The sequence below is a fragment of the Diceros bicornis genome, chromosome 19 (genome assembly GCF_020826845.1).
Source record: "Diceros bicornis minor isolate mBicDic1 chromosome 19, mDicBic1.mat.cur, whole genome shotgun sequence".
In the NCBI taxonomy this organism is placed as follows: Eukaryota; Metazoa; Chordata; class Mammalia; order Perissodactyla; family Rhinocerotidae; genus Diceros; species Diceros bicornis.
Window position 1 is genome coordinate 29,444,894 of NC_080758.1, and position 26,026 is coordinate 29,470,919.

Below are 26,026 nucleotides of genomic sequence, written 5' to 3' on the forward strand. Positions count from 1 at the left end.
AGGCAGCTTTAAGGAGTTCCTGGAGGGGGCGGGCACACTCTGTACTGCTGGTGGGCAAGGAGAGGAGCGCTGCTGCTCTGGGGGGCACTTTGACAACACCACCCAAAGCCATAAAGACATGCCCAGCTCTCACCCCACAGGCCTACCTCCTCCCTTTCTTCCATCTCCTGAGGGAGCAACCAGATGTACCCCAAACCGTACCTCCAGGGTTGTTTGGCATGGTGTGGTTTACAAGACCAAACAGAATCAATACACATGTCCCACAGTAGACTAGTTTAAACTGAATTTGTTAGAAAGGGTATCGTCATGAGCCAACTTGCGTTTTTCACTTAGTGATGAAATTTTGCATATCTTTCTATCAGGACATGTGCCATGTGTTGCAATATATCCTTGACCTGGCCCATTTAATGCCAGGTTCCCTTACTCGCCAACCAATTTTTGGGATGATCCAGTGCCCTCCCAGATGAACAAAATGCCTCAGCTGAGAACAATGGCCCTGACTTCAGAAGCCCCAGGACCAGTGGCTGTTGAGTATCCTTTTTTTCTTTCTTTTTAAACCGGTGAAAGCCTATCCGGGTGGATGGAACTTTCCATCTAGGCCCCGCAGAACAGAAAACTAGGGCTGAAAACATCCTTATCCAGCCCGGATCCAGACCACTGTGATCCCTGGCTCTGTGGCTGGCAATCCCTCTGACCTTGGGCCAGACACCCGGCTGGTCTGACTGTGGCAGCTGCAAGTTGGATCGGCTGCCTCGCTCCCAGGGCCGGGTGGGAATCCAGAGGCCTTGCAAACTCTTCCAGATGATGCAGGTTGTAAGTGGTGTTTGTATGATCTCTTCCGGTGTGTACTAATGAACCTACGTAGGAACCGTGCAGGAGGGTGGGAGGGGGTTAGGGTATGAAGTGCGTATATACAGAGCGGCATGGTGGTTAAGAGCAGCAGCATTGGAAGCAGACAGCTGGCACCTCACCACTTACCAGCTGTGTGAGGTGGGCTTCAGGTTTTGCACTGTAAAATGGGACCCTTGTGAGGCATTGAAGCACTTACAATGGCTGCTGCATTTTCGTCAAAGCAACCCATTAGAAAGTACAAAACTCCATTGCCCTCATTCTGGTTTTTAATGGTCAATGTGGCAATTATTTACAAAGTTTTTCCCCACCTGCACTTAGTTTCCAGTTTACCTCCACCTGCTGGAGGACGAGCTGCGGCAGATGCTCAGCCCTGGCAGGCCCCTGCCAGTTTGGGACTGGAAGCACCAGCCAAGTCCCTCTCTCAGGATGGGTCCAGGTTGCAACCCTAAGCTCTTCTCCAGCTCTGGGTAGAAGCAGTGTTGGTTCTTGGCTTGTCGCAGGGCATGAGGCAGGGAAGAGAAAGTGATTGGTGATGACTGCTTGGGAAGAGGATTGAGGCACGTTATGATTCAAAACCAGGAGATTCTGAGTGAGTGTTGATTCTAAGCCAGTGGTTCATTTAATGGGGAGGTGGGAAGGCTTCCATCCAAGCCCCCAGCGATCCTCCTCTCCCACTTGCACAGGAAGCACACTTATGGGGGAGGGTCTTTACCAGGTTGGGCCCACTGCCTAAGTTGCCACAAGTCAGAACTCAGCAGGGCAGAGAATGACTGTGAAGCGAAGCTGCACCTCGAAGCCAGGCACTGACATTATACTCACCCTCAAACTCCACTCAGCAGAAGGCTCCTGCAAACGCTAACACAGTAAAAGGTGCTGGCAGCACAGGGAACCCACCCCTTCTCCAACAGTTGATTTGCAAACAGCGAAGAACTCAGTGACATCTTGATTCTGTTTCTCTTTCAGGCCAAGATACCCTGACTCTGAACTCATTTGGGCTGGCACGAACTGTTTCCCAAGGAGATGTCCCTTCTAACTCCTGGGGACAGATCTCTGCACGTGGAGTAAGCCAAGTGATGACAGAGTAGCTGAGGATCACCATGGTGGGAGCAGCCTGGATGGTGAGGGAGGAAAGGGCTGGGCAGGCAGGTGTAGTTAGAATCTCAACTGGCCAAGGCCTGGGGAGCTTGAATTTCCCAGGATTTGAGTGAAAGGAGCACAGGGAAGTTTTATTTTCACCTGAAGGGGTTGTGTGCATCTAGATCTGATCTCACACTTCAGGGGGGTCTTGCTGCTGCCCGCTTTTATCCTGGCAAGAGATCTGTTCTTGTGGGAGCCAGTGGCTGCAAAGCCTCTTTCTACCAGCCCCCTTGCTCACTTTCCTATAAAGGGGGAAATCCCCCACTAGTCATCTTAGGGTGGCTGGTGGACACGCTAGTGGATGGGAGTTATGTGCCACAAGCAATTTTTATGCAGAGAGGGCAGAAGGCAGGCTTCTCCCCACACACCAGGGAGATAAATATGATTTTAAAGCAATCAAAGTCTGCTTCAGTAAGAGAGGTTCTGTACAACATGCTGGTGATATTCCTTCAATTTTTTTGGTTGTTTTTATTTTTTTCTTTAAAGTCCATTGATCATCACAAAAACCCAGGAAATGCAACTAAGGAGAAAACAAATGTCCAAGTGAGATCTAGGAACCCAGAGCTACGGAGGAGACGTGGCACTGGACTGCTGGGTGTGCAGGAGGGGGCGGGAGGGGCGGTCCCCATGGGGCAGCTGGCCATGGGAGACACAGGAGGGAGGCGCAGCTGCCGGCCGGGCCGGGAGGTTATGTTAACCGCTGCACGATGACGGCGTTGAGCAGGTTGGCTTCCTTCAGGGTCTGGCTCTCGTCAGCCAGCTCTTTGTTTGGGAAGGTAGTCATGAGGACAAAGCTGGTAGCAGCCATGGCCGGCCGGGCGTCCACGATGAAGAGTCGGATGTCACTAATCCTGGTGGAGTGGGAGTGAGTGGGGAGGTGGGTGAGCAGTGCCCTTCTATGCTGTCCACAAACCCCCACCTTGCGGAAGGCTGCACCACATCCCCCAAGGTCCCTCCCCTGGTCCCACCTTCTCCACAGAGCAGCCAAAGCTCTCAGTAGGAAAGGATCGTGTCATTCCTTTGCTGAAAACCCTTCACAGTCGCTCCCATTTTCTTGGGGAGAAACACCAACCTCCTTACTGTGGTCCCAAGGCCTGCCTAACTTTACACCACCCTCCTTCCCCTGTTCTCTATCTCCTTCCTTTTAGTTCTTCATCATGCCATGCTCCCTGCCTACATTTGGATCCCTCTTTCTAGGGGCTCCTCTGCCTGATCCTTTTCCTGTAATCCTGACCAAACCTCAGGCCTCAGCTCGAATGCTGCCTTGTCAGGGCAGCCTTCCCCTAACTCTCGGTCTCTGTCCCCTGATCTTGCTTCCATGGTACTGTAATCAATTTTGGGATGATCTGATTAATATTTGTCTCCTCTTGTAGGCCATGAGTTTAAAGGGCAGAAAATATTATGTCTCTTTTGTACATCACAGGAGGCAAACTATTAGTGAGAAGAATTAATGAAGGTCAGCAACTCTTAAGCCCCAGGAATCCCTTCTCCAGGAACTCCCTGTTTCCTGAACCTGGTGATCATACGAGAATGGAGTCACCTGGAAACAGATAGCCTTCTCCGTTAGAGCACTTACATAGAAGTTTCTCTCCGTCCCCAACCCTTAAAATCTATGCAGTCCACAATTTGGCACATCTAAGGGTCTGGACATCCAAGATGCAGCCTGAGACTTCTGGCAAACAGACTTCGGTTACCCAGCTGGTAAGCACTTGGGATGGTCTGTCCACCCTGGGGAGTGAGCAGCAGTCATGCTGGAAGGCTGGAGTCAATGAGTGAAATAAAACTGAGGCAAAGAACTGAGATCAGTGAGAGGGGTTAATCCCCTTAAACACCAAGCACCTGAAGTGCAGTAAAGGGTTCCTAATGAATAAGAAATGTTTGGACAAAGCCTCCTTGTGCTCCCAGGACTAGTTTTACAACTTACCCCACATGTGAACCTTGTCAACACTCAAGGATTGTCAAGCCATTCACTGGGCCCCACATGTGGGTTCTGGTTTAGTTGGCCTATGACTGATGACATTTAGACACTGCTATTGTAGAAAAAGGAGTTGCCAAATATCTTTACTGGTAACAGTCCTCCCCCACTAATCTCTTCATCACTTTGTGCCTCAATTTCCCCTTCTTTAAAATGGGGGAGGCAGAGTTTGCTTTGATCCAGCCCAGATGATCTGAGATAGTAGAGCAGGTTTTCTAGAATTCTCAAAGGCCAGATTTAGAGGAGACCTTAATAGCCTAGTGGTTTTCAGAGGCCCCTTGTGGGGAGTGAGGTGGAGGAAGCCGTGGGTGGGATGTTAGCACTGCGTCCCCTCTTCCCTCCATCAACCACAGCCATTCAAATTTTATCTGTTCTACACTTGGGCTTTAGCATGAGACTCCTTTGAACAAAGAGTCTGCTGGCTAAACCCCCCTGAGGAATCCAATCTCTAATTTTACAGATGAGGAATGAGACCCACAGGATGGTGAAGTGAGCAGACGCTGGCCACACTTACTGGAAGAGTGGAGATGAGAACCGAAGGCTTCAGACTTGCACACCTTCTTTAGGGGAAGCATAGAGTGCCTGCTGGTGTTCAGGAAGAAGAACAGCTCTCTGCTTCCCACCCATCTGTGGGAGTCTCTGGGACTCTCCTAGAATAAGCTAGGCCAGACAATGCAAGGTACCTGTGGCTGTGGTTAAACTTCTGCACCAGCCTCCCACCGTCGGCAAGCCGTATTTGGATGTTTGTGGTAGGCTGTGACTCGTCGATTGAGATGGAGGAGCTGGCTTTGGCTTCATTTTCTGCCTGTTGGGCTGGAGAGCTGGTATTCAACACCTGGGGGACAGTGCTGAGGAGAGAGGATTGCATTAGGACACAAACAGAAACAAGACCCCTAGTAGGAGGGGAATCCTGTCTCAGGTTTTTACTGAGCATTTGCTGCACCAGGCACTGTGTCTGGAGCTGCTGATACAAGCAAGGAGTGACCAAGACAGAATCTCTGCCCTCATGGAACTTACGGGTCCAGCAGAGTTCACCTCAAACCCTGAGTTACTGCTAGTTCCTTCACTCCTGAGTCACCATGGGCACGTTACTCAACCCCCTTCTTCCTCGGTGTCTTCACCTGAACCAGGGCTTGAAGGGAGGAAAGCAGTATGCATGACAGCCTGGGGTGGGAGACCAGGGTGTTTTAGCCTCAATGAGAGGCTGAGGGCAGAACAGGGAGGGGGCACTCCAACTCTGCAGCGGAGGCAGGCTTGACACAGCCCGGCAGTGGCTGATGGGATGACTCCAGACTCTTTCCCTCTGATGGAATTTTCAGGCCTGCATTCCCTGGTGCAACCTCACTTGTGTGTATTTCATACTCGTGTGTCAACTATCAGAAGGGGGGCGAGATTTCCTGAAGGCCAGCTAAGCACTCGGCACTGGAGGGATTAATTATTCAATATGAACAGGACATGGTGTCTGCTGCTGTGTTTAGAGCTCAGATCTTAGAATCAGATGAACCAGGGTTTGAATTCACCCATTAGCTACGTGGCATTGGGCAAGTTACTTAAGCTTACTTAGTTTCAACAAGGGTAGTAACAGGATCTCTAACAAGGGTTATGGCTACCTGCCTTGCTCAGTTTTTGTGGCGATTAAAGGGGAGAATTACATAAAGCACTTAGGGTGGCTGACAAAACGCACACAGAACTCCCAATTCCCCATCACTGTTTGGAGCCTTCGCCTTTCTCTTTTAAACCACCTATGCATCTCACTCTCAGCCTTTCTCTTAGCAGATGCCCTGGCCTAGATCTTTGCAGAGAAGAGAGGCCATTAGATGAGAGCTCGCTTGCTTCTTCCCAAAGCCTCTGATTAGATCAGTACCTACATCTCTCCCTTCCCTCAGATTTTTAAACCTAAAAAGGTACTCTTAGCAAATTCAACTGAAAGTGCTTTCCCTGGGGCCCTAATCCCTTGAGATATCTCCAGGAAGGTTTCGGAAATGCCACATGTTACACCAGCAGCATCACAGGCCACTAGCATATTAAAGGTCCTGAGAGGGCGAGTAGTTAAGGCAAACTTATTTGACCACCACATCATCCCTTTCTCATGTTACACTTATTAACCTCCTGCAGACAGAGTATTTCATGGAATACAGTTTAGGAAACATTGCCCCAGAGCATATAACTAGCAAAGCAGAAATGAAAAGTGAACTTACTCTTTTCTGCACATGTGAAAAATACGGGCTTAGAGAATTACAAGTGGGGCTCAGAAAAGAATGCTGGCCACACTTACTAGCTATGAGAGGAGCTTCTTCTATGCATCAGTCTCATAGCATGTGGGACTTAAATGTGCGCCAGGACACACAGATAAATAGTACCACAGGCCTCAAGAGATGTTTGGAAATAGTGCAAAGTTAATGTTACACATGTAAATGTCTAAGGTCTACTCTGTTTTGTTCATTAGTTTTATGGGCATTAGGTCAACTCTCTAATTAGATTGTAGGAAGCCTGTCCTTCAATTGTTTATAAAAATTCCAAGGACAAGACAGGACTCATTGAAGCTACTGCCTGCCAGAAAGGGAACTCTCACATTTTCAGTCAGGCCTAAAATGAGAAAGACGCTGTTATTCCAAAGTAGCTGATATCAGGGATTCATCATCTCTACAGTTCAGGCAAGGGTGGGTGTGGGAGGGAAAATAAGAATGACATTTACACCTACTCTATGCACGCACTGTCTAGGGGGGAGTTTTATATCCATGGCCTCAGTGAATCATCACAACCATCCTGAGATGGGTATTATCTCCATTTTATAGATGAGAAAACAGAAGCACATGTTGCAAAGCAGTTTTAAATTAAGCTTTCTTCCCCTACCTTCTGTGTATTCCTATTAGCCAGGACTTTGTAAAGCTTTACTTTCTATGGTTCACTTTAGGAAAATAATACTTATATTGAAAATGCTTTCTCAAACTTTTCTCTGCTCCCAGAGAATCTGACATACCCCTCACTTATGAGCTGTATGACCCTCAGCAAGTTACTGAACACCTTGGCTTCTCAATTTCCTTTTCTGTAAAATGGAAATACTATCCCACCACCTCCACACCTTTAGGGTAGGCAGTGCACTAGATGGCAGCCATTATTATTAAGGAGAGTCAGTGTGATGCTGGAGAAACAGCACAACCTGCCATCTGGACCCAGGTCTACCACTATACTAAACAGGAGGTGTGGCCTTGAGCAAGTTATTCAGATTCCCTGGGCTTTAGTGTCTCCATGTGTAACACAAGCAACTGTTCTGCTGTGAGGGTTAGATGAGAAAATGTGTGCAGAAGGTCCAACACAGGCCAGGCAACTGGTGTTTTTGGCTTTCTTCCCAGCATAGCCTCTTGCACAGAGCTGGTGCTCATCATTTGCAGGTCAAGGAATGCATGATGCATGGACTTGGCTGTGTTGCTTCTGACTGTTTCTCTTACACACCCTAAAAATAAGGTGAGTTTGGGAGGCATGATGAAAATGGTGTACGTTTATGAAGCAACCATTACCGAGCTGGGCCTGAGGCTGAGTACTTTACACATTATTAGTTCAGTTAATCCTCACAACAGCCTGTGAGGTAGGGATTCATCATCTCTACCTTACAGATGAGGAAACTGAGGCACAGTGGGATTAAGCAACTTGCCCAAGATCCCAGTGTTGGTTTGAGGTGAAGCCAGGATACAATCCAAGCTGTCTGGCTCTAGATCCTGTGATCTTAACACCTACCACACTTTCCTGCCAAGCCATGGAGTCAGGCAGACCTAGATCTGGATTTTAGGAACATTACCCTAAGACATAGTTTACTCATCAACACAATGGGAGTTAAATAAAATCTCCCATGGTTGAGATAATAGCTAAAAACAATGCACCGTACCCAGCATATACTAGAAGCACAAACAAATGTCTATGTGGCTATGCTGGAAAATGCAGGATGCAATGCAGCGTGGCAGATAAGAGCAGAGACTGGAGGGAAGCCAGTGTGCACTGACCAGCGATGCGGCCTTGGGTACGAACTGACCTCTTCAAGGCTCAGAGTCCTTGTTTGTAGAATGGGGATTAAAACTGGATTAAAGGCAGTAACATGTGAAATGCTTAGTATAGTGCTTAGCTAACACAGAAAAACACTCACATAGCTGACTACTATCATTCTTCAAGGTCCTGCCCCACTTTTATTTGCTAAATTCTGGACCCAAATCACTTGGAGATGCTACTGCCTATCTGTGGGCTGTAAGTAGAAAGTCACCTGAGGCACTCCCAGCCTATGCTGTCCTTAAGGAGGCCATAGATTGGGGTAGGAGGAACCTCAATACTAGGCCTCGTGATTCTTATTTGGAGCAAGACACTCAAAGAGCATCAGGCCCAAATTGCTCTCATCATCACACAGGACAGCCACATGCATCTGTTCAAGGGCACCAGCCTCTGTCTGGTGCTTTTGAGAACTGCTAGCACCTCAGCCATTCCTCTCACGGGGGCGGCTGGGCTATCTGCAGCAGTGAGGGCACTTCACCCAGGGGCAGAAACAGTCAGATTAGACATCTATAAAAAGACGAGTTTCTTTACCATCTCTCTGCAAATATCATAATGAGTCACAGGGAAACTGAGTCTCCCTCAGGTCCAGAGCCTGAATCACCGAATGCTCATTTCCTTTGTAGTGGGAATAAACTGGGCACTAAGGTGCTTGGCTGCCACAAAAATGACCACTACAGAAAGCACAGTGAGCAGGTGAAACTCATCCCTGGCAGCAGTGACCCTGCCCCGCCCAGTGCACTCTTACTGTTTGCCACTCAAAATCAAATAAATGCAGTCTTTTCCAAATCTTCAGATTAGTTCCCATCCACACAAACATGCAAAACCTAAAATGACAAAAAAAAGTTTAATACAACTGTAAGGATTTTCTCAAATTTTTGAACTGAGAATAATCTATTCATTTACTTTAAAGTATTTTTCCAGATAATGGAAGGAAAAAACCCAGGACTGACTGATTTTCAAGGCAAACCTGAAAAAATTTTCTTAAATTTTTGGCTTCTGCTCATTTTAGTTGACAAGATGACAATGGAAAACACAGCAAAATTTATGGGAAAAACTAAAAAAGCTGTCCAACTGGTTTAGACTGAAAAGCTATAAAATCCCATCTCGCTTAGCTGTATAAAACTTTTTTTAGCTCATTTTTCATAAAAAGCCAGAACTGAAATAAAATAAAAGTAGAATTGGCAAGGAACATTTATTTAGCTGACAAACATCACATCTGATGTTTGGAGATTAAGCTCTGTCTCAACTTTTTGGGTTCATCCTCCACACTAATAAAGTATTTACTCCCATCCTGCTAAAACAGACTTCCTTAAAAATACTTTAATTTTTTGAGATATGGGGTCTTGCACACATAGTATAGTTAGATTCTCCGAAAGCAGAAGCATTTCCTGTTAGTATGAGTGTTCTGAGTTCTGGGCCCTTATAATTGCTGGTGGGTAAAAAACTGATGCCACCTTTTTGGAGGGCAATTTGACAACATCTTAAAAACATGAAGACCCTTTGAGCCAGCAATTTTACTTCTGGCCCAAGATTATAAAGATTTAATTAGAGATATTCACTGCAATGTTGTTCTTAATACTGGCAGCTGCCTAAATGTTTAACAGCAGTGACTGGTTAAATTAGGATTAAAAATGCCAGCATTAGAAACAATATGACAGAAATACCTTTACTGATATAGAATGATAGCTACATTGATTAGGCAAAATAGTAGGTGATACAAGAGCATTTTACACACACACACACAGACAGACGCGCACACACACTATTCATACAGGACTAGAAGGATACTTCCCAGATGCTAACTGGATACATCTGGGTCTTAGGGTGATGAATAGTTTTAATTCTTTACCTGCATTTTCTGTTTTAAAGATAAACACTATTATAATGATAATAACAGAAAAAATTATCTGGTGCTTTACAAAGCTTACCACAGCTGACAAGGAAGCCACAGATGGACCACTCTGAAAATAGCTGTCCTGGTCTAACCCACAGGCCACAATGTGGTAGGTGAAATGATGAGAGCAGGGTGGACTTAACTATTTTGGTCCTGGTGAATCACAATCGATCAGTCTCTACTGTCCTGAGCTATGACTCTTGCTCCTAATGAGGCACGAATGGCCAACAGGGTGGTAGGGGATTCCAGGAGAGGGCCAGCTAGCCCCGTGCCTGTGCGTGCTGGCAGACCATGCTCTGATCCCTGCAGATGGTGGTGAGGTGAGCAACGGCAGTGCCTAGCTCAAGTGCTGCCAGATCTAGGTCAGAAAGGGTGTTTTGCTGTGCAGGAGTGTGGGAAGGAATGCCAATCAGAAGGTCTGAGTTCCAGGCCTGGTTCCACCACATATCAGTCATGCACCGAATGGTAACCCTTAGAGTCCAAAAGCCTCAGTTTTCCTCCTGTAAAATAAGGATTGCACTGGCAGGGAGGGTTACTATGTTCTGAGTGCCTCTTGTATGCAGTTCCCTCTGAACACCGACCAAGTGACCCCACAGCCATGGCCAAAGCTGAGTGGGCCCCCGAGAGAAGGCAGCTTGCCTACGGGTTGGTCAAGGGTCTCGTGGGAGAACTGTGCCTATCAGAGGTAAGACTGACTATCAACCAACCAGATCCTATTGGGGGTTTGAATGTAAGACAGAGGAAGTGGCAGAGGACACAAAACAGAAAAAGTCACAGGAAGTGACTGAGTGTCAAGCAGGGCCAAAGGAGAGATAAGAGCTGCCATAATAGTGGAGCAGCCTTCACAAGCCAACAATGTCCTTGAGATTCCTTGAATCCTGAACAATGCCACTGTGAGCCTGGCTGGGCAGGAGACTCTAGGATTCCTTATTCCCTCTGAACCCCCATTTCAGGTGACCCGAATATGTGCGTCTGTTTCAGCTTTAAGCCATCAACGGGTCCCGCTTGCCCTGAACACCCTAGATTACTAAGTCAAAGGAGCAGTGTGTTACCCTCATTGCTGACACTGACTGTTCACTGTGGGGCATTGCTCTATGTGCTCCTCCCAATAACAATTGAAGAGATAAGGACTCGCATTAGTCCCATTTTATAGTTGAGCAAACTGAGGCTATACACTCAAGGTCATATGGCTAGAAGGCAAAGAAGAGATTTACACTCAGGTCTGTTAACGCCAAAGCCCACATTCTCCATACTTGTTCTCCATACTCTTTCTCCAATAAAAATAAAACTTGAAGTACTCTGTAAACAGTAAAGAGCTAGATAAAGTGAGTGATGCATAGGGTCTGCTGGGGCTGGAGTGGCTGACAGTCCCACTCCCCCCATGCTGCTCCTTACCTGCCCAGTTTCTGACCCTCGCCAGTGAAGGCTTTGAAGGCTCCCTTGGGCTTCACAAAGTCCTCGTCCCGATGGTCCTCCATGTCCAAATTCACCTGTCCACCGTGAGCTAACCTCCGCAGCTCTGCTGGCACCTCCCTGAAGGAGAAAAGGCAACGCTGGGGTCCACACAGAGCAGGATGGGAATGAGTGATGGGTGCAAGAGGAGAAGAAACTCCTCAGTTCCAATTGTGAAAATCGCTGGGCCTCCACACAGAGCCAGCTACTTTAGTGTCTACCTGTCTGCCTCCCCCTTCTCTCTTGCCTGCTCAAAGTCATAGCAGAGACCTGTTATCTTATTTGGCCACCTGGCTCTGCCCCAGGCCTGAACGAAAAAATGGACACACAAGGTTTTTGGAGTAGATCTATGAACCTGTATCTCAACAGTGCTAAATCTGCTTAATCATTTTTACTTCTTTAACAATAAACATTTGGATCAGCCTCTTCCTATCTGCCATCTCACTCGCTAACATGGAACCCAGCGGCGGCTTTTCTGCTCACCCTCGGCGGATGGACTCCAGAAACTGTGCATTGGATGGGTCTTGGTAGCTTCTGAGTTCGCCATTGTCCAGGCTGAATCCACTCTTCCAGAGCTTCAACACTACATGAACCTGTGACAACAGGAGGTAAGCATAAGCAGTCCATACACTGTCAGGAACCTGGCAAGCACATCAATGTGAACCTGCAAATTAGCAGGTTTTTACTATTTTACTGTGTCATTATTAAACACACACACGCACACGCATGAGGAAATCAATCAACAATGAACCAAATAAGTTATCAGCCTAAAATAAGAAGGTGATGTGGCACAGGTTAAGAGCATGGGCTTTGATTGAAGCAGACCTGGGTCTGGTCTTGATTCTGCCACTCACTAGCTAAGTGGCTCTGAGCAGATGACTTATCTGCAGGACTGCCAGTGTGCTTGGCACGTAGCTCATGCTCAACTAAAACTACCACAGCAAATCTCCTCATGGACTATTTTGCAGCCACTAAAATTTATACCTACAATTTCTGTTAACAACTCCCTCTACATGTTCAGAGAAAAGGGTCTAGAAGGCTACAAACCAACGTATTAGCAGCTGCTGCCTCAGGTGATAGATTTGTATTTTCTTCTTGCTTGACTTTATTTTGGAATAAAACCCAAAATCATTAAAAACAAATACATTATAGAAACTAATGGTCACGTGGCTATATGAAAATGTTTATGGCATAATATTAAATTAAAAAAACTTATAATTGTCTATATAGTATGATTACACTTATTGGGGGGGGGACTCCTAACCACAGGGAAAAAGGACTGGACAACGGTAAGGAAAATTTTTAAAAAGCTGTGTTTCAGGCCTCCTCAGGTGGTCTGAAGACCAAGTTCTTCAGCTATGTCCACATCACCAGAGAACCCGGGAATCACTATTCCTCTGCCTGAGATCCATGGAATGCTTAGAAAACTCCTTCATTTGTCCATTCCCTCTGCCCACCCCTTCTCATGAGCCCCCTCGCCCAGCCAGATGAGAGCTGCCTTTGATTCTCAGGTAAGCCTCTTCTCTTTCACAGGCTGCTGGTTCACACATAACATGTAACCAATCCCTTCTGAAAAATGGCAAGTCCGTGAGCTTCCCCCAGGAAGGTAGATGCACACTCACATCTTGGCTGGAATGCCGCCTCCTTTCCCCTGCCACGTAGGCAGACTCTTCCTCTGGTGCTGCACCAAGACGGTAGCCACCCCCTGCAAATGGCTATAAAAGACAAGTTCATCAACACCTGAGAAGTGGGTCAATGGTGATGGGGTTACTCAGATACAATGATGTATCTCAAGCTTGTTAACTACTAGGTGCAATTTCTCTGGCTATCAAACTCAGAGCTACAGGGCCAGGCAGCATGGTAAACGAATTAAACGGCCAGGATTGGGGTGAGAACTGGAACGGAGCGGGGGGTGCTGCTTGGCTAACGGGTATAGCTCTGCTACTAAGCTCTAGTTAACCACAGCCATGTAGGAGTCTAGGTGCAGGATAACACCAAAGACTTAGATTTTCCCAAAGAAGACAGAAATCCAGATTTTACATAAAACAGGCAGTTATTAAATTCAACCGACAAAAAAAAAAATAAAGCAAAACACTAAGTCATATTGTTAGCCAAATCAAGCATGTCTGCAGGCCCTGATCCAGGCCATAGGCCACAGGTTTGAAAACTCTGCCTCAAATCTTTATTTCACGTTAAAGGGTGAGAGAAACTGCATTGCTCTTCTCCATACAAGAGCAAGCGAGCAAATGAAAAACAAAATGAGACAAATTCAGTCCCTACTGGGGTGAGGTGAGGAAGGCCTCCTTCCCCCACTCTGGAACCTGAGTCCTGTGGACACAGACAACGTCCCCTATGCTCACTCTCGGTTTACTGGTCTCTCCAGGGCTCCTGGTCACTCGCTCCACAGCTACAGCTCCATGCTCCTTGGCACCTTTAAAGAGATCATCTACCAGCTCGTTGGGACTTTTCTTCCTGGGAGGGCCAACAATCTGCTGTCCACTTCTCTCTGAGCCCCCGGCATAAAACCTGTGCAGAAAATACAAATCTAACACCAAACGCACTTGGAAAACATGAATAGAGCACGTGCCAGGCTCTGGGCTAGGTGCTGGGCACACTGAAGCAAAGGGTACAATCCCCATCTTTAAGGAACTTACTATCTAGCTGGGGACACACGTAAGGAGGCAGGCAGGCATACTGCAGTGTGAGCAGCAGCCGTGGTCAGTAGGGGTGCTCTGGGAAACACTGAGCTGGAGGGGACAGTCAAGGCTTCCTAGAAGGGTGTCTTCTGGGCTCAGTCTTGAAGATGAGGATGAATTTATCAGGTGAAGAAACCAGGAAAGGCCATTCCAGGCATGCACAACAGCATATCAGCTCCAGAGAGAGTCCCAGACTGGGAATTATCCATCCAGTGGCCAGCACCTCTCCAGGAGAAAGCAACTATGGTCACAGTCAGAAGCAGCTACCACTAGCAGCTCTGGGTTAATGGTGGTAGTGGCGTGGTTAGTATAAGCAGCTAGGCTCCAGTGTTGGCTCTGCCACTGAGTGACCCTGGGCAAGCCAGTGCATTGCCCTGTATCTTACTTTCCTTGTCTTTGAAATGGGAGGGAAGGACCACATGCCCTACCTACCTGCTCCTTAAGTCAGGGCCGTGAGGTTCAAATCAGCGGATGTATGCAAAAGAACAAGCACAGAGTAACGCACACATGTAAGGTCGTGTGACAGAGCACCGCGAGCTCACCCAAGCCTCACCCCACCTTGCTATTCTTGCGACATACACTGGGGGCACTGAGAAGGGTAGTGGAGAAGGTCAAATACAAGCCCCAAGATACTCACACCAGGCTTTGCAATGGACCGAGCATGGCTTAAGATCAAGTCAGCACTTTTTCACCTGGGTCTGAAAACCAGTAGTCACATAGCCTAGCTAGCTGCCTCCTTATCATCCCCATTCACAGCTAAGTCAATAGCATGTCTCTGAGTGGGGAGAATTGAGAACCTATAAAAATTAGTCTCTGCCTTCTATTTCCTAACTATTCTCTATTCCACAGAATGCAAGGCAAAACTATAGGCCTTGGCAAGGACAACAGCACCAGTATCATCAAGTCTAAAATGCTAAGGGATCAGGGAAGTAATTGGGATGTGAAATAAACCAAGGACATTGCCTGGAGGACGTGACAGGATAGGGGAAGGAGGAAGTCATTTAGGACTTGGGCATTCACATACTTGATGACACTGTCTTTCACTCAAGGAGTGTAAAACCCTGAAACTAACATTTATTCCTGAACCTTGAGTGTGTCTAAAAAGGCGGCTCTGAGGCAGTGTAAAGGTCACTATATAGATAAAAACAGAGACTAGAACACACGTAATTTCTCAGTCCAGTTCCCAAAGAGTGACCGTGATGAGGTAATTGCATTTCCATAATGATTATTATACAGTGTTCCTTAGGAATGTTTGACAGACCAAGATAGATCCCTTGGAGAACCAAAACCCGTGAAATGAGGCTACAACCGGTTTATTCTTGTTCATTCCAGGGAGATGGAAGTTCTCTTCTGCTCAATGGACTGTAAGGTCTTTATTAAGGGATCTCAAAGCCTTGGCTTACGAACGGAGCCTGTGATCAAGTGCCTTAAAAATATTCATGCCCTTGACCTGGCATTTTCATTTCTAGAAACTATTCCAAGAAAATAACCTGAAATGTAGTCAAAGATTAATACACAGAGATGTTCACAGCACTGATATTTACAGTGGTAAAAAACTAGTAACAATCTGAATGCTGGACATCTTGTATGATGGGTTATTATTAGTCATTGAAAACACTTATGAAGAATCTTAATGACATGGAGAAGTGTTTAAGATACAGCATTAATCCAACAAAAGCAAGAAACAAAACTATCTGACCTTCCCCATGTGAAATATAATATAAAACAAAGTATATTTATACACAGAACTAAGACTGAATGAAAATATGCCAAAATATTAACCATAGTTACCAAAGGGTGGATGTGTGTTATGTTTTTTCATTACACTATTTTGTATTTTCCACAATGGATACTAATTTTATTATAACATTTCTAAAGGTTAGCAACAAACAAACAGTGTGTGTGTGTGTACACTGGGGGAACATACAGTTAAGCCTTATATTCTGTTGGTTATGTGATATATTGCCTTTTCAACTCAAAAGAAAAGCTGGAAAGAAATACACCAAAAATACTGATACCTGGTTACCCCTGGTAACCAGTATTACAGCAGTATTATGAATGACATTTTTCCTTCTTAGTGATCTGTTTCCCTTCCCCTAATATTCTTCAATAAATATATATTATTTTAATAATTAAAAAAAAGAACAAAAATCCAGAATACCCCAAAAGAAAAAAAAATAGTAACAAAGGACACGGATCACTTCTAAGCTAGAGGGAGTGGGAGACAGTTTCCGGGATATAGCCCACAGTAGTGATGGCTAATGATAACCAAGCACATTTATCCTTCTAGGTCCTTCTAGATGATTTACACATTACTGTGATTTACACATTATCATGGACTTTCCTGTGGATTGTGCTGCCTGCAACAAAGACTCACCTCTGGCCTTCCTCCTCCTCCTCTTCCTCGTCTTGGTCATGAATGAGGTCTCTGAAAGATGTCACCCTATTATCACTGGAGACACAGAAAGGAGCAAAATGATCTCAGGGGAGTTAAAGGCAACCCCCATCATCAGCTGCTAAGGAATTGAGGACATGGGGTAAATTTTTTGGGTGGGGCAGGAAGAGGACCTATGTGGAAGAGGATTAACCTAAACTTACATGCAAAATAATGTGGCATTTATTTCTTCAAAGTCACACAGGACTGAGAATAAATTAAAAAGCGCTATTGTGAAGTAAAATAGAATCCAATTAAACTCTCCTGGGGGGAGTGAAGGAACAGGATGGGGTCTGCACTACCATAAAAACTTACTACTGGATAGCTATTCTCATCATTTAATTTTTAAATACTGAGGGAATGCCTGTGTGCCAGGCACTGAATTGGATGTTAGGTCTATAAAGATGATCAGACACAGTTCTTACCCTTGAGTTGCTTACTGGCTAGTGGCCCTTTGGCCAGGAAACCATCCATTAAATATTACGCAATAGGGGCTGTGACAGAGGGAAGCACATGGGACGTGTGAGCACAGAGCCTCTTGGTCTGAGTTGGGGGTGGGGATGGGGAAACATCAAGACAGGCCTCCCAGAAAAACACAACATTTGGACTGAGCGTTGAAGAACTGGTGGACAGTCAGTCGGTTGGATGAAGGTTGGTGGGGCTGGCAGGGAAAGGGGACCAGCAGGGCATTACAGGAAAACAGCATATGCACACACAGAAAGACTAGTGAGAATAACACATTAGAGGAAGGATAAGTCGTCAAGAAGTAAAAATGAAATGAACATGTTGGTGAGGAGGCTTCTGTCTGCTTCTGCTGTAGGCTAGTCAAGAAAAGTATTTATTAGTGTTTAGGAAAAAAGCAGGGTTGTATGGGTGTGGCGGAGAGGGTGCACTAAAAATGGGTGTGAGAAGGGTTAACTCTCTCCTCTTGACATTGTCTTCCACTGCCACTTTTTTCCTAGTTTAGACTTGTCCACAAGGAACAATCTCAGTGTTTTAAGGATCATGAGACACACAATTTATAAAAACGTTTTCAGTATTTCTTAGGGGAAAAAAGTAGCTTCTCTATAACATAGGGGAAAAGGGTAATACAGGTTTAGTGAGGCTAGACAGAGAAGGAGTTCTTTATTAGGAAGAAAGTTCCAGTTCAGTCTTGAACACAGATTTATTTCAAGGAGACAGTCAGAGGATAGATCAGGCTTTGAGGTTCCATCAACTAGAAATGAGAGGACAAAGACCAACCGATGTAGCAAATACATTCTCTGCTTGAGTCAGCTGAGAGCAACATCCTGGGCATTCCTTGATACTCTGTGAGACACGGATCCAAGTGATAAGATCCGTACTAGTGCCCTCAAAGGCTAATCCCACTCATTAATCTTCCCAGGGGGAGTTTTCTACAGCTGCTCAGCCTAGCATTTATGGAAAGAGTCCTCTATCTCTCTGTTGTTCAACACCTTCAGATATACACGTGTACACTTATTTGAACAAACTACTTGCTCCGGCTATAAGTTTGATTCTTTCTCCAAAACTGACACCCATTTTTAGTGTGTCCTCTTCACCACACCCATACAACTCTGCTTTTTTCTTAAACACTAATAAATACTTTTCTTGACTAGCCTACAGCAGAAGCAGACAGAAGCCTCCTCATCCACTTTGACAGTATGTGACACAGACTCTGGTGTCTACATGTCTGGTTCCAATCTTAATTTAGCGTCTCACCCTGGGACCTTGGGCATGCTAATGAAGTTCTCTAAGCCTTCATTTTCTCATGTGAAAATGGGGACAATCAAAGCACCAACCTCATTGGCTTTCTGTGAATAGTCGGGGTAACAATGCGTGGTGTAGCACATTTCAAATACTACTCCTGAGCAGTGGTTCTCAAACTGTCAGTCCTTGGATTGGAGCATCAGCACTGCCTGTGAAACTGTGAGCAATGCAAATCCTCAGGTCCCGCCTTAGACCTCTTGAATCAGAAACTCTGTAAGGAGCGTCCAGCAATCTGTTTTTTCTTTTTTTTTTTTGTGAGGAAGATCAGCCCTGAGCTGATATCCGTGCTAATCCTCCTCTTTTTGCTGAGGAAGATCGGCTCTGAGCTAACATCTATTGCGAACCCTCCTCCTTTTTCTCCCCCCCCCCAAAGCCCCAGTAGATAGCTGTATGTCATAGTTGCACATCCTTCTAGTTGCTGTATGTGGGATGCGGCTTCAGCATGGCCGGAGAAGCGGTGCGTCAGTGTGCGCCCGGGATCCAAACCCGGGCTGCCAGTAGCAGAGCGTGCACACACAACCGCCAAGCCACGGGGCCAGCCCCCAGCAATCTGGTTTTAAGGAGCCCTTCAAATAATTCTAATACACGCTCAAGTTTGAGAACCACTGCTCTAGTGTAATGCTCTGAGAGTTACCTTATGGCATGGATGTTCTGGGGACATTACCAATTTCAGAATAGTTTGTCGCATGTCCTCTACAAATTGGCAAAATGTCTCAGAAATTTCAATTTTTCAGCATCAAAACTCTATCTCCCAGGTACTCTGAAGTGGCACAAAAGTCCTGTGTCAGATCACATTTTCTGTGGTGATGGACATGCTATAACTGCGTATCTGTCCAACACGGAAGCTACTAGTCGCATGTGGCTACTCAGCATTTGAAATGTGGTCAGTGTGAATGAATAACAATGTTTGTTTTATTTAATTTTAACTAATTTAAATAGCCATATGAGGCTAGTGGCTACCATACTGGATAGCATAGTTTTAGAGAATCAGACAATGGCAGTCCCTGAAATTCTAAGAAAGTATAGTTTTGCTGGATGAAGAAGACAAAAAAGGGTGAAACCACTACTTTTTGCTCGACCCTGTGCTAGGTACAGGGGTGGGATGTGCTAGACAAGGAGGTAGTATGTGGCAGAAGCAGCTTTGGATTTAGACAGACTTGGGCTTGCATCTGCCATAACAGCAGCTCAGAGTTACTCGACCTTTCTAAAACTCAGCATCCTGACCTGTGAAATGGTGAGTACCCTATCTACTTCCAAAGTTGTTCAAGTATAAGAAGAGAACATATGTGAGAATATTTGGCAGAGCTAGACAGATGGTAGGCACTCCTGAAATACTAGCCCTACCACTTACAGTTTACTTATGGAGAAAAACTTAAGTTAAATATCAGGAGAAGAGTTCAAGACAACATAGGAGAGATGTCACCAAGCAGGACACAGATATGGGTCAAAGAAGTGAATGATTACAGCTGTAGCTGGAGTTCTGAGGAATAGGAGTGTGGCGTGTTGCCTACAGGTTGGGGATAACATGCTCAATAGAAAATGTGAGGATGGGCCGGCCTGGTGGCTTAGTGGTTGGGTGCGCGCACTCCGCTGGTGGCGGCCCAGGTTCGGATCTGGGTGCGTACCGACGTACCACTTCTCCGGCCATGCTAAGGCCGCATCCCACATGCAGCGACTAGAAGGATGTGCAACTATGACATACAACTATCTACTAGGGGTTTGGGGGGAAAAAATAAATAAATAAAATTATTAAAAAAAAAAAAAAAAGAAAATGTGGGGATGGAACTAAACCTGGAAGGACGCATGGGATCTGGACAGGCAGAAAGCAAAAGAGAGGGCAAGTCTAGTCAGGTGAAAGGCTCAAACAAAAGCAGGACAACTAAAAATAAGGCAGAATTGAGACACCAAAGAAATCAGTCTGGTTGGAATAAAGATTTAAGAAATGAGGAAAAGGGGATAAGAATAGGATGGCAGGTTCAGGGCAAACTCTGGAGGACCCTGAATGTCCACATGGCAAGGCAGTATATCATTCTGGCTGAGAGCTGAATGCTGGAAGCAGAAACAGGTCTGCACTTAAATCCCTGTTTCACTAGCTGTGTGATCTTGGGAAGATGCCCAGCTTCAGTGTATTCATCTGTAACATGGGGATAACAACAGTACCCACCTCACAGGGCTGTAGCGAGGACTAAACAGATGTATATGTAAAGGCTTAATCCAGTGCATGGCACCTGGTAAATGCTGGATAAATGACAGCTGTTATTACTGAGGAGTTGAGACTTTCTCCTACAGCAATGGTTATCCTTTTTATGTTCCATAGCCCTTTGAGAATCTAATAAAACCTATGGATTTTTTTGCCAGAAAATATATAACGTACACACAAAATTCTGCCTACAATTTCAGGTAATTTATGGACCTTTTCACATCCATTCCACAGATTCCTCCTCGAGGTTCAGGGCCTCCACACTAAGAACTTCTGTTCTACAGTCAAAGGAGGAACTCATTAAGGGAGTGTTGTTCCACGGCAGCAGTGATGACACGAAAGGACCTTTGAGAAGATGACCATGGGGGACGGGGAGAGCCCAGCAGGCTAAGTGTCCTGCAACAGTCAGGTCAAATGTGGGGAAGGCAGGCCCCAGAGAGAATTCCTCTGAGGTGCTAGCACAAGCTCGGCTTTTCCTGAGAATGCAGTCAGCGTTTTCCTTCTGGACAAGGACCACGATGTAGCAAACTGTGCCCTCCTTCTCCCTTTTTCTTGGCTTTACCTAAGCCCAGTACTAAGTCTGAGGCTTAACCAAAGCAACAAAGCAAGGCCTTTAGGCCTGAATGTGTGTTCAGTCTTCTACTCCCCTCAGTCTTAACATTAAACTTCCCTATTTCCTCGATTCTTTTACTTTTATGTCTATTTTTAAATATACATACTTGCTGTGGAATGAGACAGGGAATACATAAGAATGGGGAAGATGAGAATGGATGCTAATAATGATAATAAACTGACAATAGCAGCAGCTAACATGTACTGTGTTCTAAGTGCTTTGCAAGTACGAACTCATTTAATCTCCCATGTGGTAGGCCCTGCTATCATTCCCATTTGACAGGTGAGGAAAATCGGGGGACTGGGATGTTGAGTAACCTGCCCAAGGTCACAAAGCTTCAAAGTGGCAAAGCTGGGATTTGAACATAGGCAGTCAGGCTCCTAGACCCATGCTCTAATAAATCACTGCCTTGATAGGGCTTTGGGACTACTAGAGAAGAGAGGATTGAACATATGACTGACATCAGCGGCTAAGTTTCAACTTCTCCCTCTCTGTATTTCTGACATGCCAACACTCCACAGTAACCTGGGGTGGCTGTGAAAGGCTCACATCCCAGGCAATCAGCTGTCTCTACCAGCGGCTGCAAGAAGAGCCCTTACCCTAACAACCACGTCCCAGGCAGTAACATCCTGATGTGCCATCAGCGACACCTCGCAGATTCGCACCTGTGAATAATTAAAACCTCACTTGCCTACTACCTCTCTTCTCTGGCAAAGGGAGGTAGGGAAAGAAGGTAAGGAAGCAATAGATCTGGGGTTACTGTTCCTTCTTCCTTCTCCAAAGGGAGGAAATGTAATTTAAAGCTCAGATGCCCTTAGAGAGAAACAAAGTTTACCACTTCACTAGCAAAGAAACACTATATCTATATTCTGGGGTTGAATTAAAAACCAAATAAATTTTTCTGGTGAAAACATATACAAGAGAGTAGAAGTAAATCAGGCTAAAGCAGAGAAGGGAGTTGTAGTTCAAACACCTTTTTAGGAAGAGGCCCTGCCTGTCTCCTGGAAGACCAGCACTGTCCCACTCTGCAGATCACAGCAGTGATCTGCCACGGGAACCTGGGAGCCAGGGTGACCGGGACTGGGATGCAAATGGTTAACATAAAGGTTAACACTGTTTCACCTAATAAGGTCTCCAGAATCAATCTGGGAAAGGGTGGGTTACACAGGTATAATTTCTCTAAGACTTCTTAATAGGGTAATGGGCATCCTCAAATTTCAAAAGAGCATTTCTAAAGCCATCTAGCCTAATCCTTTACATCTACAGCACCCCTGAAAGGAAGTCTTTTCGGATCTACTTAAAAACACGAAGAGGAAGAGAGTCCTCTTCCCACATTTCATAAATAAAAGACCCTCAAACATCTTAAAAGTAGGTTCTGTAGCTTCCTTCAGGATTGGACCATTAATCATATTCAAAGGACACAAAGGAAGTCCTTTGGTTTCTACTTAAAAAATTCTAGAGGAGAGGCCACTCCTCACATTTCATAAATAAAAGACCCTCAGACATCTAAAAAGTAGGTTCTGTGGTTTTGCCTCAGGATTGGACCATAAACCACACTCAGGTAAGAGCCTCTACCGGAGTGTGTCATGCCTATCTCTACAGGGAAGGAACGAGTCTTGCAAGGAACTACTACCCGCCAGTCAGTCTAACCTTCTCACTCAAACCCACTGGTCCACATCCCTAGGTCTGAACTCTCTGTCAAGTCAGGAAATAGTGCCTCATCACTGCTGACAGCACAACCATGTAGCAATAATTGAAGTTGGCCCTTACCTGGCAGCTGTGCCTCTGGACACTGAACCGGGGATTGCCTGTGAAATGGTCACAATGTCTTCGTCCCCTCCATCCTCATAAAAGCTCGCTAAGGCGATCTGAAACACAGAGGCAGTAACCTGGGATCCTTAAATGGGCCTTCATCTAACACAAATCTCTTTTGAGCACAAAGGAGTAAAGACACCAAGATATGGCGCACACTTACAAGGCGGTCTGTACCTGGGGGCTATAGAAAATCAGACCCAAAGGTAACAGCCCAACTACTAGTCTTCATATCTCCCAAAACAAATTTCACCTACTAAGGGGAAAAGAAAGCAAGAAGGAAAGTTGAGATGGAGACACTCCTCATTCTCATTAGGAAATGTGATCTAGTAAAAGCAGTGTACATTTATTGAGTATTTATTTGCCACATTGTTCTGAGCGTAACTCTACATGCGTTCATTCATTTAATCCTCAAAGCACCCTAGGTACTCAGCACTATTATTGTCTCATTTTGTAGCTGATACAGAAGCACTGAAAGGTTAAGAAAATTGCCCCAGGTTACACAGTTAGTAAGGAGCAGAGCTAGGCTCCTTCCCAGACAGTCTGCTTAGGCCCTTACTCTCAGCTCTTATGTGATAGCTAGGAGCCAGGAAGTGTGAGGTAAGTCCAGATCGCTACTTTTACTTTCTCTCTGAGGCCCAGTTTCCTAATCTGTGCAATGGGGACACCAGTCCCACTCAACCCTGCACAATGGGATGAGAGGATCCAATAACATTTACACACAGTCATGTCTAGCTCTACATACAGAAGGAATATGGGAGTTTTTTGGCCAATTTGCGATTGTGTTTCTTTCACCAACTCAATGGATAGATATTTACTAAGCACTTAAGAAATAAGAAATAGCACTGAGGTCTAGAGAGATACAAAAGACATGGCTCCTGTCCTCAAGGTCACTAGACTTAGAGGCAGTGAGCTGTTGCGGGACACACAATCAACTGGCACTTGGGGGGGGGGCCCACATTCAGGTACTGGCCCTGCCAGGCAAGTCATGTCACATGCACGAGACTCAGTTTCCCCACCTATAGCATGAGGAGACTGGAACTGAAGACCTGCCAACTGTAACACTGTGAGCTTCCTGGTCTTTCAGGCAGAAGCTGCTTTTTGTATTTCTGCCCAGCACAGGGGCTTCACACTGTGTGTCCGTACAGGTGTGATGCTCTACCTAACTCTTTTACCTTTGGGAAGCAAATTAAATGGTGCAGTCAGCAGATCCAGTTCAAATCCCAACCTCATTACTTACTATGTGACCTTGGGCATATAACTTGCCCTCCGATCTTCCAAGTCCTCATCTGTATACAACAGGGCTAGCCTTCTTTACCTCACAGTGTTGCCAGAATTAAATGAATCATCATATGCAAGGTGCCTGGCACATGGTGGTTAAGAGCTTGGGCTCTGGAATCAGACAGAACTGAGTTCTAATGCTCTCTCTTCCATTTGGTAGCTGGGGAGGCCTTGAGCAAGTTACTTAACCTCCATAAACCTCAGCTGGAAAATGCAAAAGTTAAATGACTTAAGTCATGCAGAGCAGCTAGAACAGCACCAGGTGGCTCACGGCAGGTACTCAGCAAACACTCATCACCATCATCATCTACGTAAGATGTAGGCCGGCCACCAACATTGGTGCACTTTTTTCTACCATTAATTACTGAGTGTCCATGAGGTGCCAGGCATCGTTAGGCACCGGGGAATCAACAGTTTACAAAAACCCCTGCCCCGTGCAGCTCATCCTAATGTATTCCTAAATAATCAAGAAGTGTTTAACGAATACTTAACACGTGCCCGTGAACTGGCCAATAAGCTCGAGACCCCCATTTTACAGACGTTTAACTAGGAGAGAGAACAGCCTCCTACCCGGCGCCACCCGCCGAGGGAGCTTCTCCGCAATTAGGTAGGCGGGGCCGGGCCTCTCCCTCCACCCCCGGCGCGGCTGCGGCAACGGCAACGACGACCGCGTCCCCAGCCGCCCCAGCCCGGCCAGCTCCGGCCGGCGCGGCCGCCACGCCCCCGCCCCCCTCTCCACGCGGGCTGCGGCGGTGCCCGAGCCCCGCTGAGCCGCGAGCGGGCGGGCACAAGGGGAAGCCGGGGCCCGGCGGGGCGGGCCGGGGCCGACCGCGTGTTCCCACGCCCGAGCCCGGGGCGACGCGCGGCCAGCGGCCCCGGGACCGAGGCCTGGCTCGGGCCGCGGCCCGGTGGATGACGGTGCGCTTCGGCCACACGGGCTTGTGGCGCCAGGCGCCCGCGGCCCCCGGCCCGCCCGACGCGGCCCGCCTCGCGGCGCTACCTGCAGGTCCCAGCCGGCCGACTCGAGGAAGAAGCGGGCCCGGTCCTCCTCGGCGCCCGTCACCGCCACGAACTCCCTCAGCGCCTCCTGCCGCTCCGCCGCCATCTTCGCCCCGTGCGCCACCCAAACCGCTCCGGCCGCCACCGCACAGCCTCGGCCCGGCTGTCGCGTTCCGCCCGCGGGTCGACCGGACCCAGCCGAGCGGCGCCCGCCCGCAGGCCCCGCCCCGCGCGGTGCCTCACGCAAAGCCCTCCGTGCGGGAAACGCCGCCGCTCCGCGCCCTCTGGCGGCTGCGGCGCGGACCCGCAGCCTGACGGCGGAGGAGGGAGCCGCGCAGAGGAGGAGGGGCGGGGCCGGTCTTCCACCTGCCTGAGGAATGAGGGATCCCGAAATGGGTCAGAGTCACAATTATTCACTGACCCATCCCCTCATTTCGTCATTTATTCATTCGTTATTCGCTTGTTCAGATACTCACTGAGTGCTCTCAAGGGCCGGGTACTGTTCCAGGGCTGGGGATCGCAGCGAGCAAAACCAAGTCCCTGCCCACTGGTTGCTCACATTCTAGGGGAAAAAACCAGACCTGCACAACTGGTTACTCCTCTCTCCCAGCCCTTCTGTGGCTCCCCATCTCACTCCGCTTGAAAGCCAAAGTCCCTGCAAGACCCGTGTGACGTGGCCAGCCCTCCATCTCCTCTCCTAGGCTGCTGCTCGCTAGCTGCCTCTGCCCCGCGCACTGCCCGCCTTGCTGTGCCTGGAGGGCGCCGGGCGTGCACGTGCATCAGAGCCTTTCACCCGCGGCTCCCTTTCCTGGAGCACCTCTCCCTCGCCGGGGCAAGATGCTCCCTCACTCTCCGGAGACCTCTGCTCGAAGGGCG

At 47.0% G+C, this 26,026-nt stretch overlaps 1 protein-coding gene across 4 annotated transcripts; it reads right to left on the bottom strand.

The window, feature by feature from the left end:
• Positions 1-2,425: 2,425 nt before the first annotated feature.
• Positions 2,426-25,275, bottom strand: NSFL1C (NSFL1 cofactor). Of its 4 annotated transcripts, none has more exons than XM_058563043.1 (10): positions 25,152-25,273; positions 22,829-22,926; positions 16,422-16,496; positions 13,709-13,874; positions 12,971-13,063; positions 11,832-11,941; positions 11,292-11,429; positions 4,648-4,812; positions 4,479-4,549; positions 2,669-2,840 (listed from the first exon to the last, which is right to left on the bottom strand). In XM_058563043.1, the coding sequence occupies exons 1-10, from the start codon at positions 25,254-25,256 to the stop codon at positions 2,770-2,772; spliced, it is 1,092 nt and encodes a 363-aa protein (XP_058419026.1). In that variant the 5' UTR covers positions 25,257-25,273; the 3' UTR covers positions 2,669-2,769. The 4 variants fall into 4 exon arrangements, with proteins under 4 accessions (XP_058419025.1, XP_058419026.1, XP_058419023.1 ...); XM_058563040.1 differs by lacking the exon at positions 2,669-2,840 and adding an exon at positions 2,863-3,748 and having other exon boundaries at positions 25,152-25,275; XM_058563042.1 differs by lacking the exon at positions 4,479-4,549 and having other exon boundaries at positions 2,426-2,840; positions 25,152-25,272.
• Positions 25,276-26,026: the final 751 nt, after the last annotated feature.

What these genes read in the sequence shown, in the direction of transcription:
- NSFL1C (XM_058563040.1), bottom strand. Translation starts at nt 25,256, where the DNA reads ATGGCGGCGGAGCGGCAGGAGGCGCTGAGGGAGTTCGTGGCGGTGACG. An exon ending in GAGGAGGAGGAAGGCCAGAG is followed by an intron (nt 13,875 to 16,421) that starts GTGAGTCTTTGT and finishes TTTTCTGCACAG; the next exon opens with GTTTTATGCCGGGGGCTCAG. An exon ending in AAGTTTAACCACAGCCACAG is followed by an intron (nt 4,550 to 4,647) that starts GTACCTTGCATT and finishes CCTGAACACCAG; the next exon opens with CAGGCACTCTATGCTTCCCC.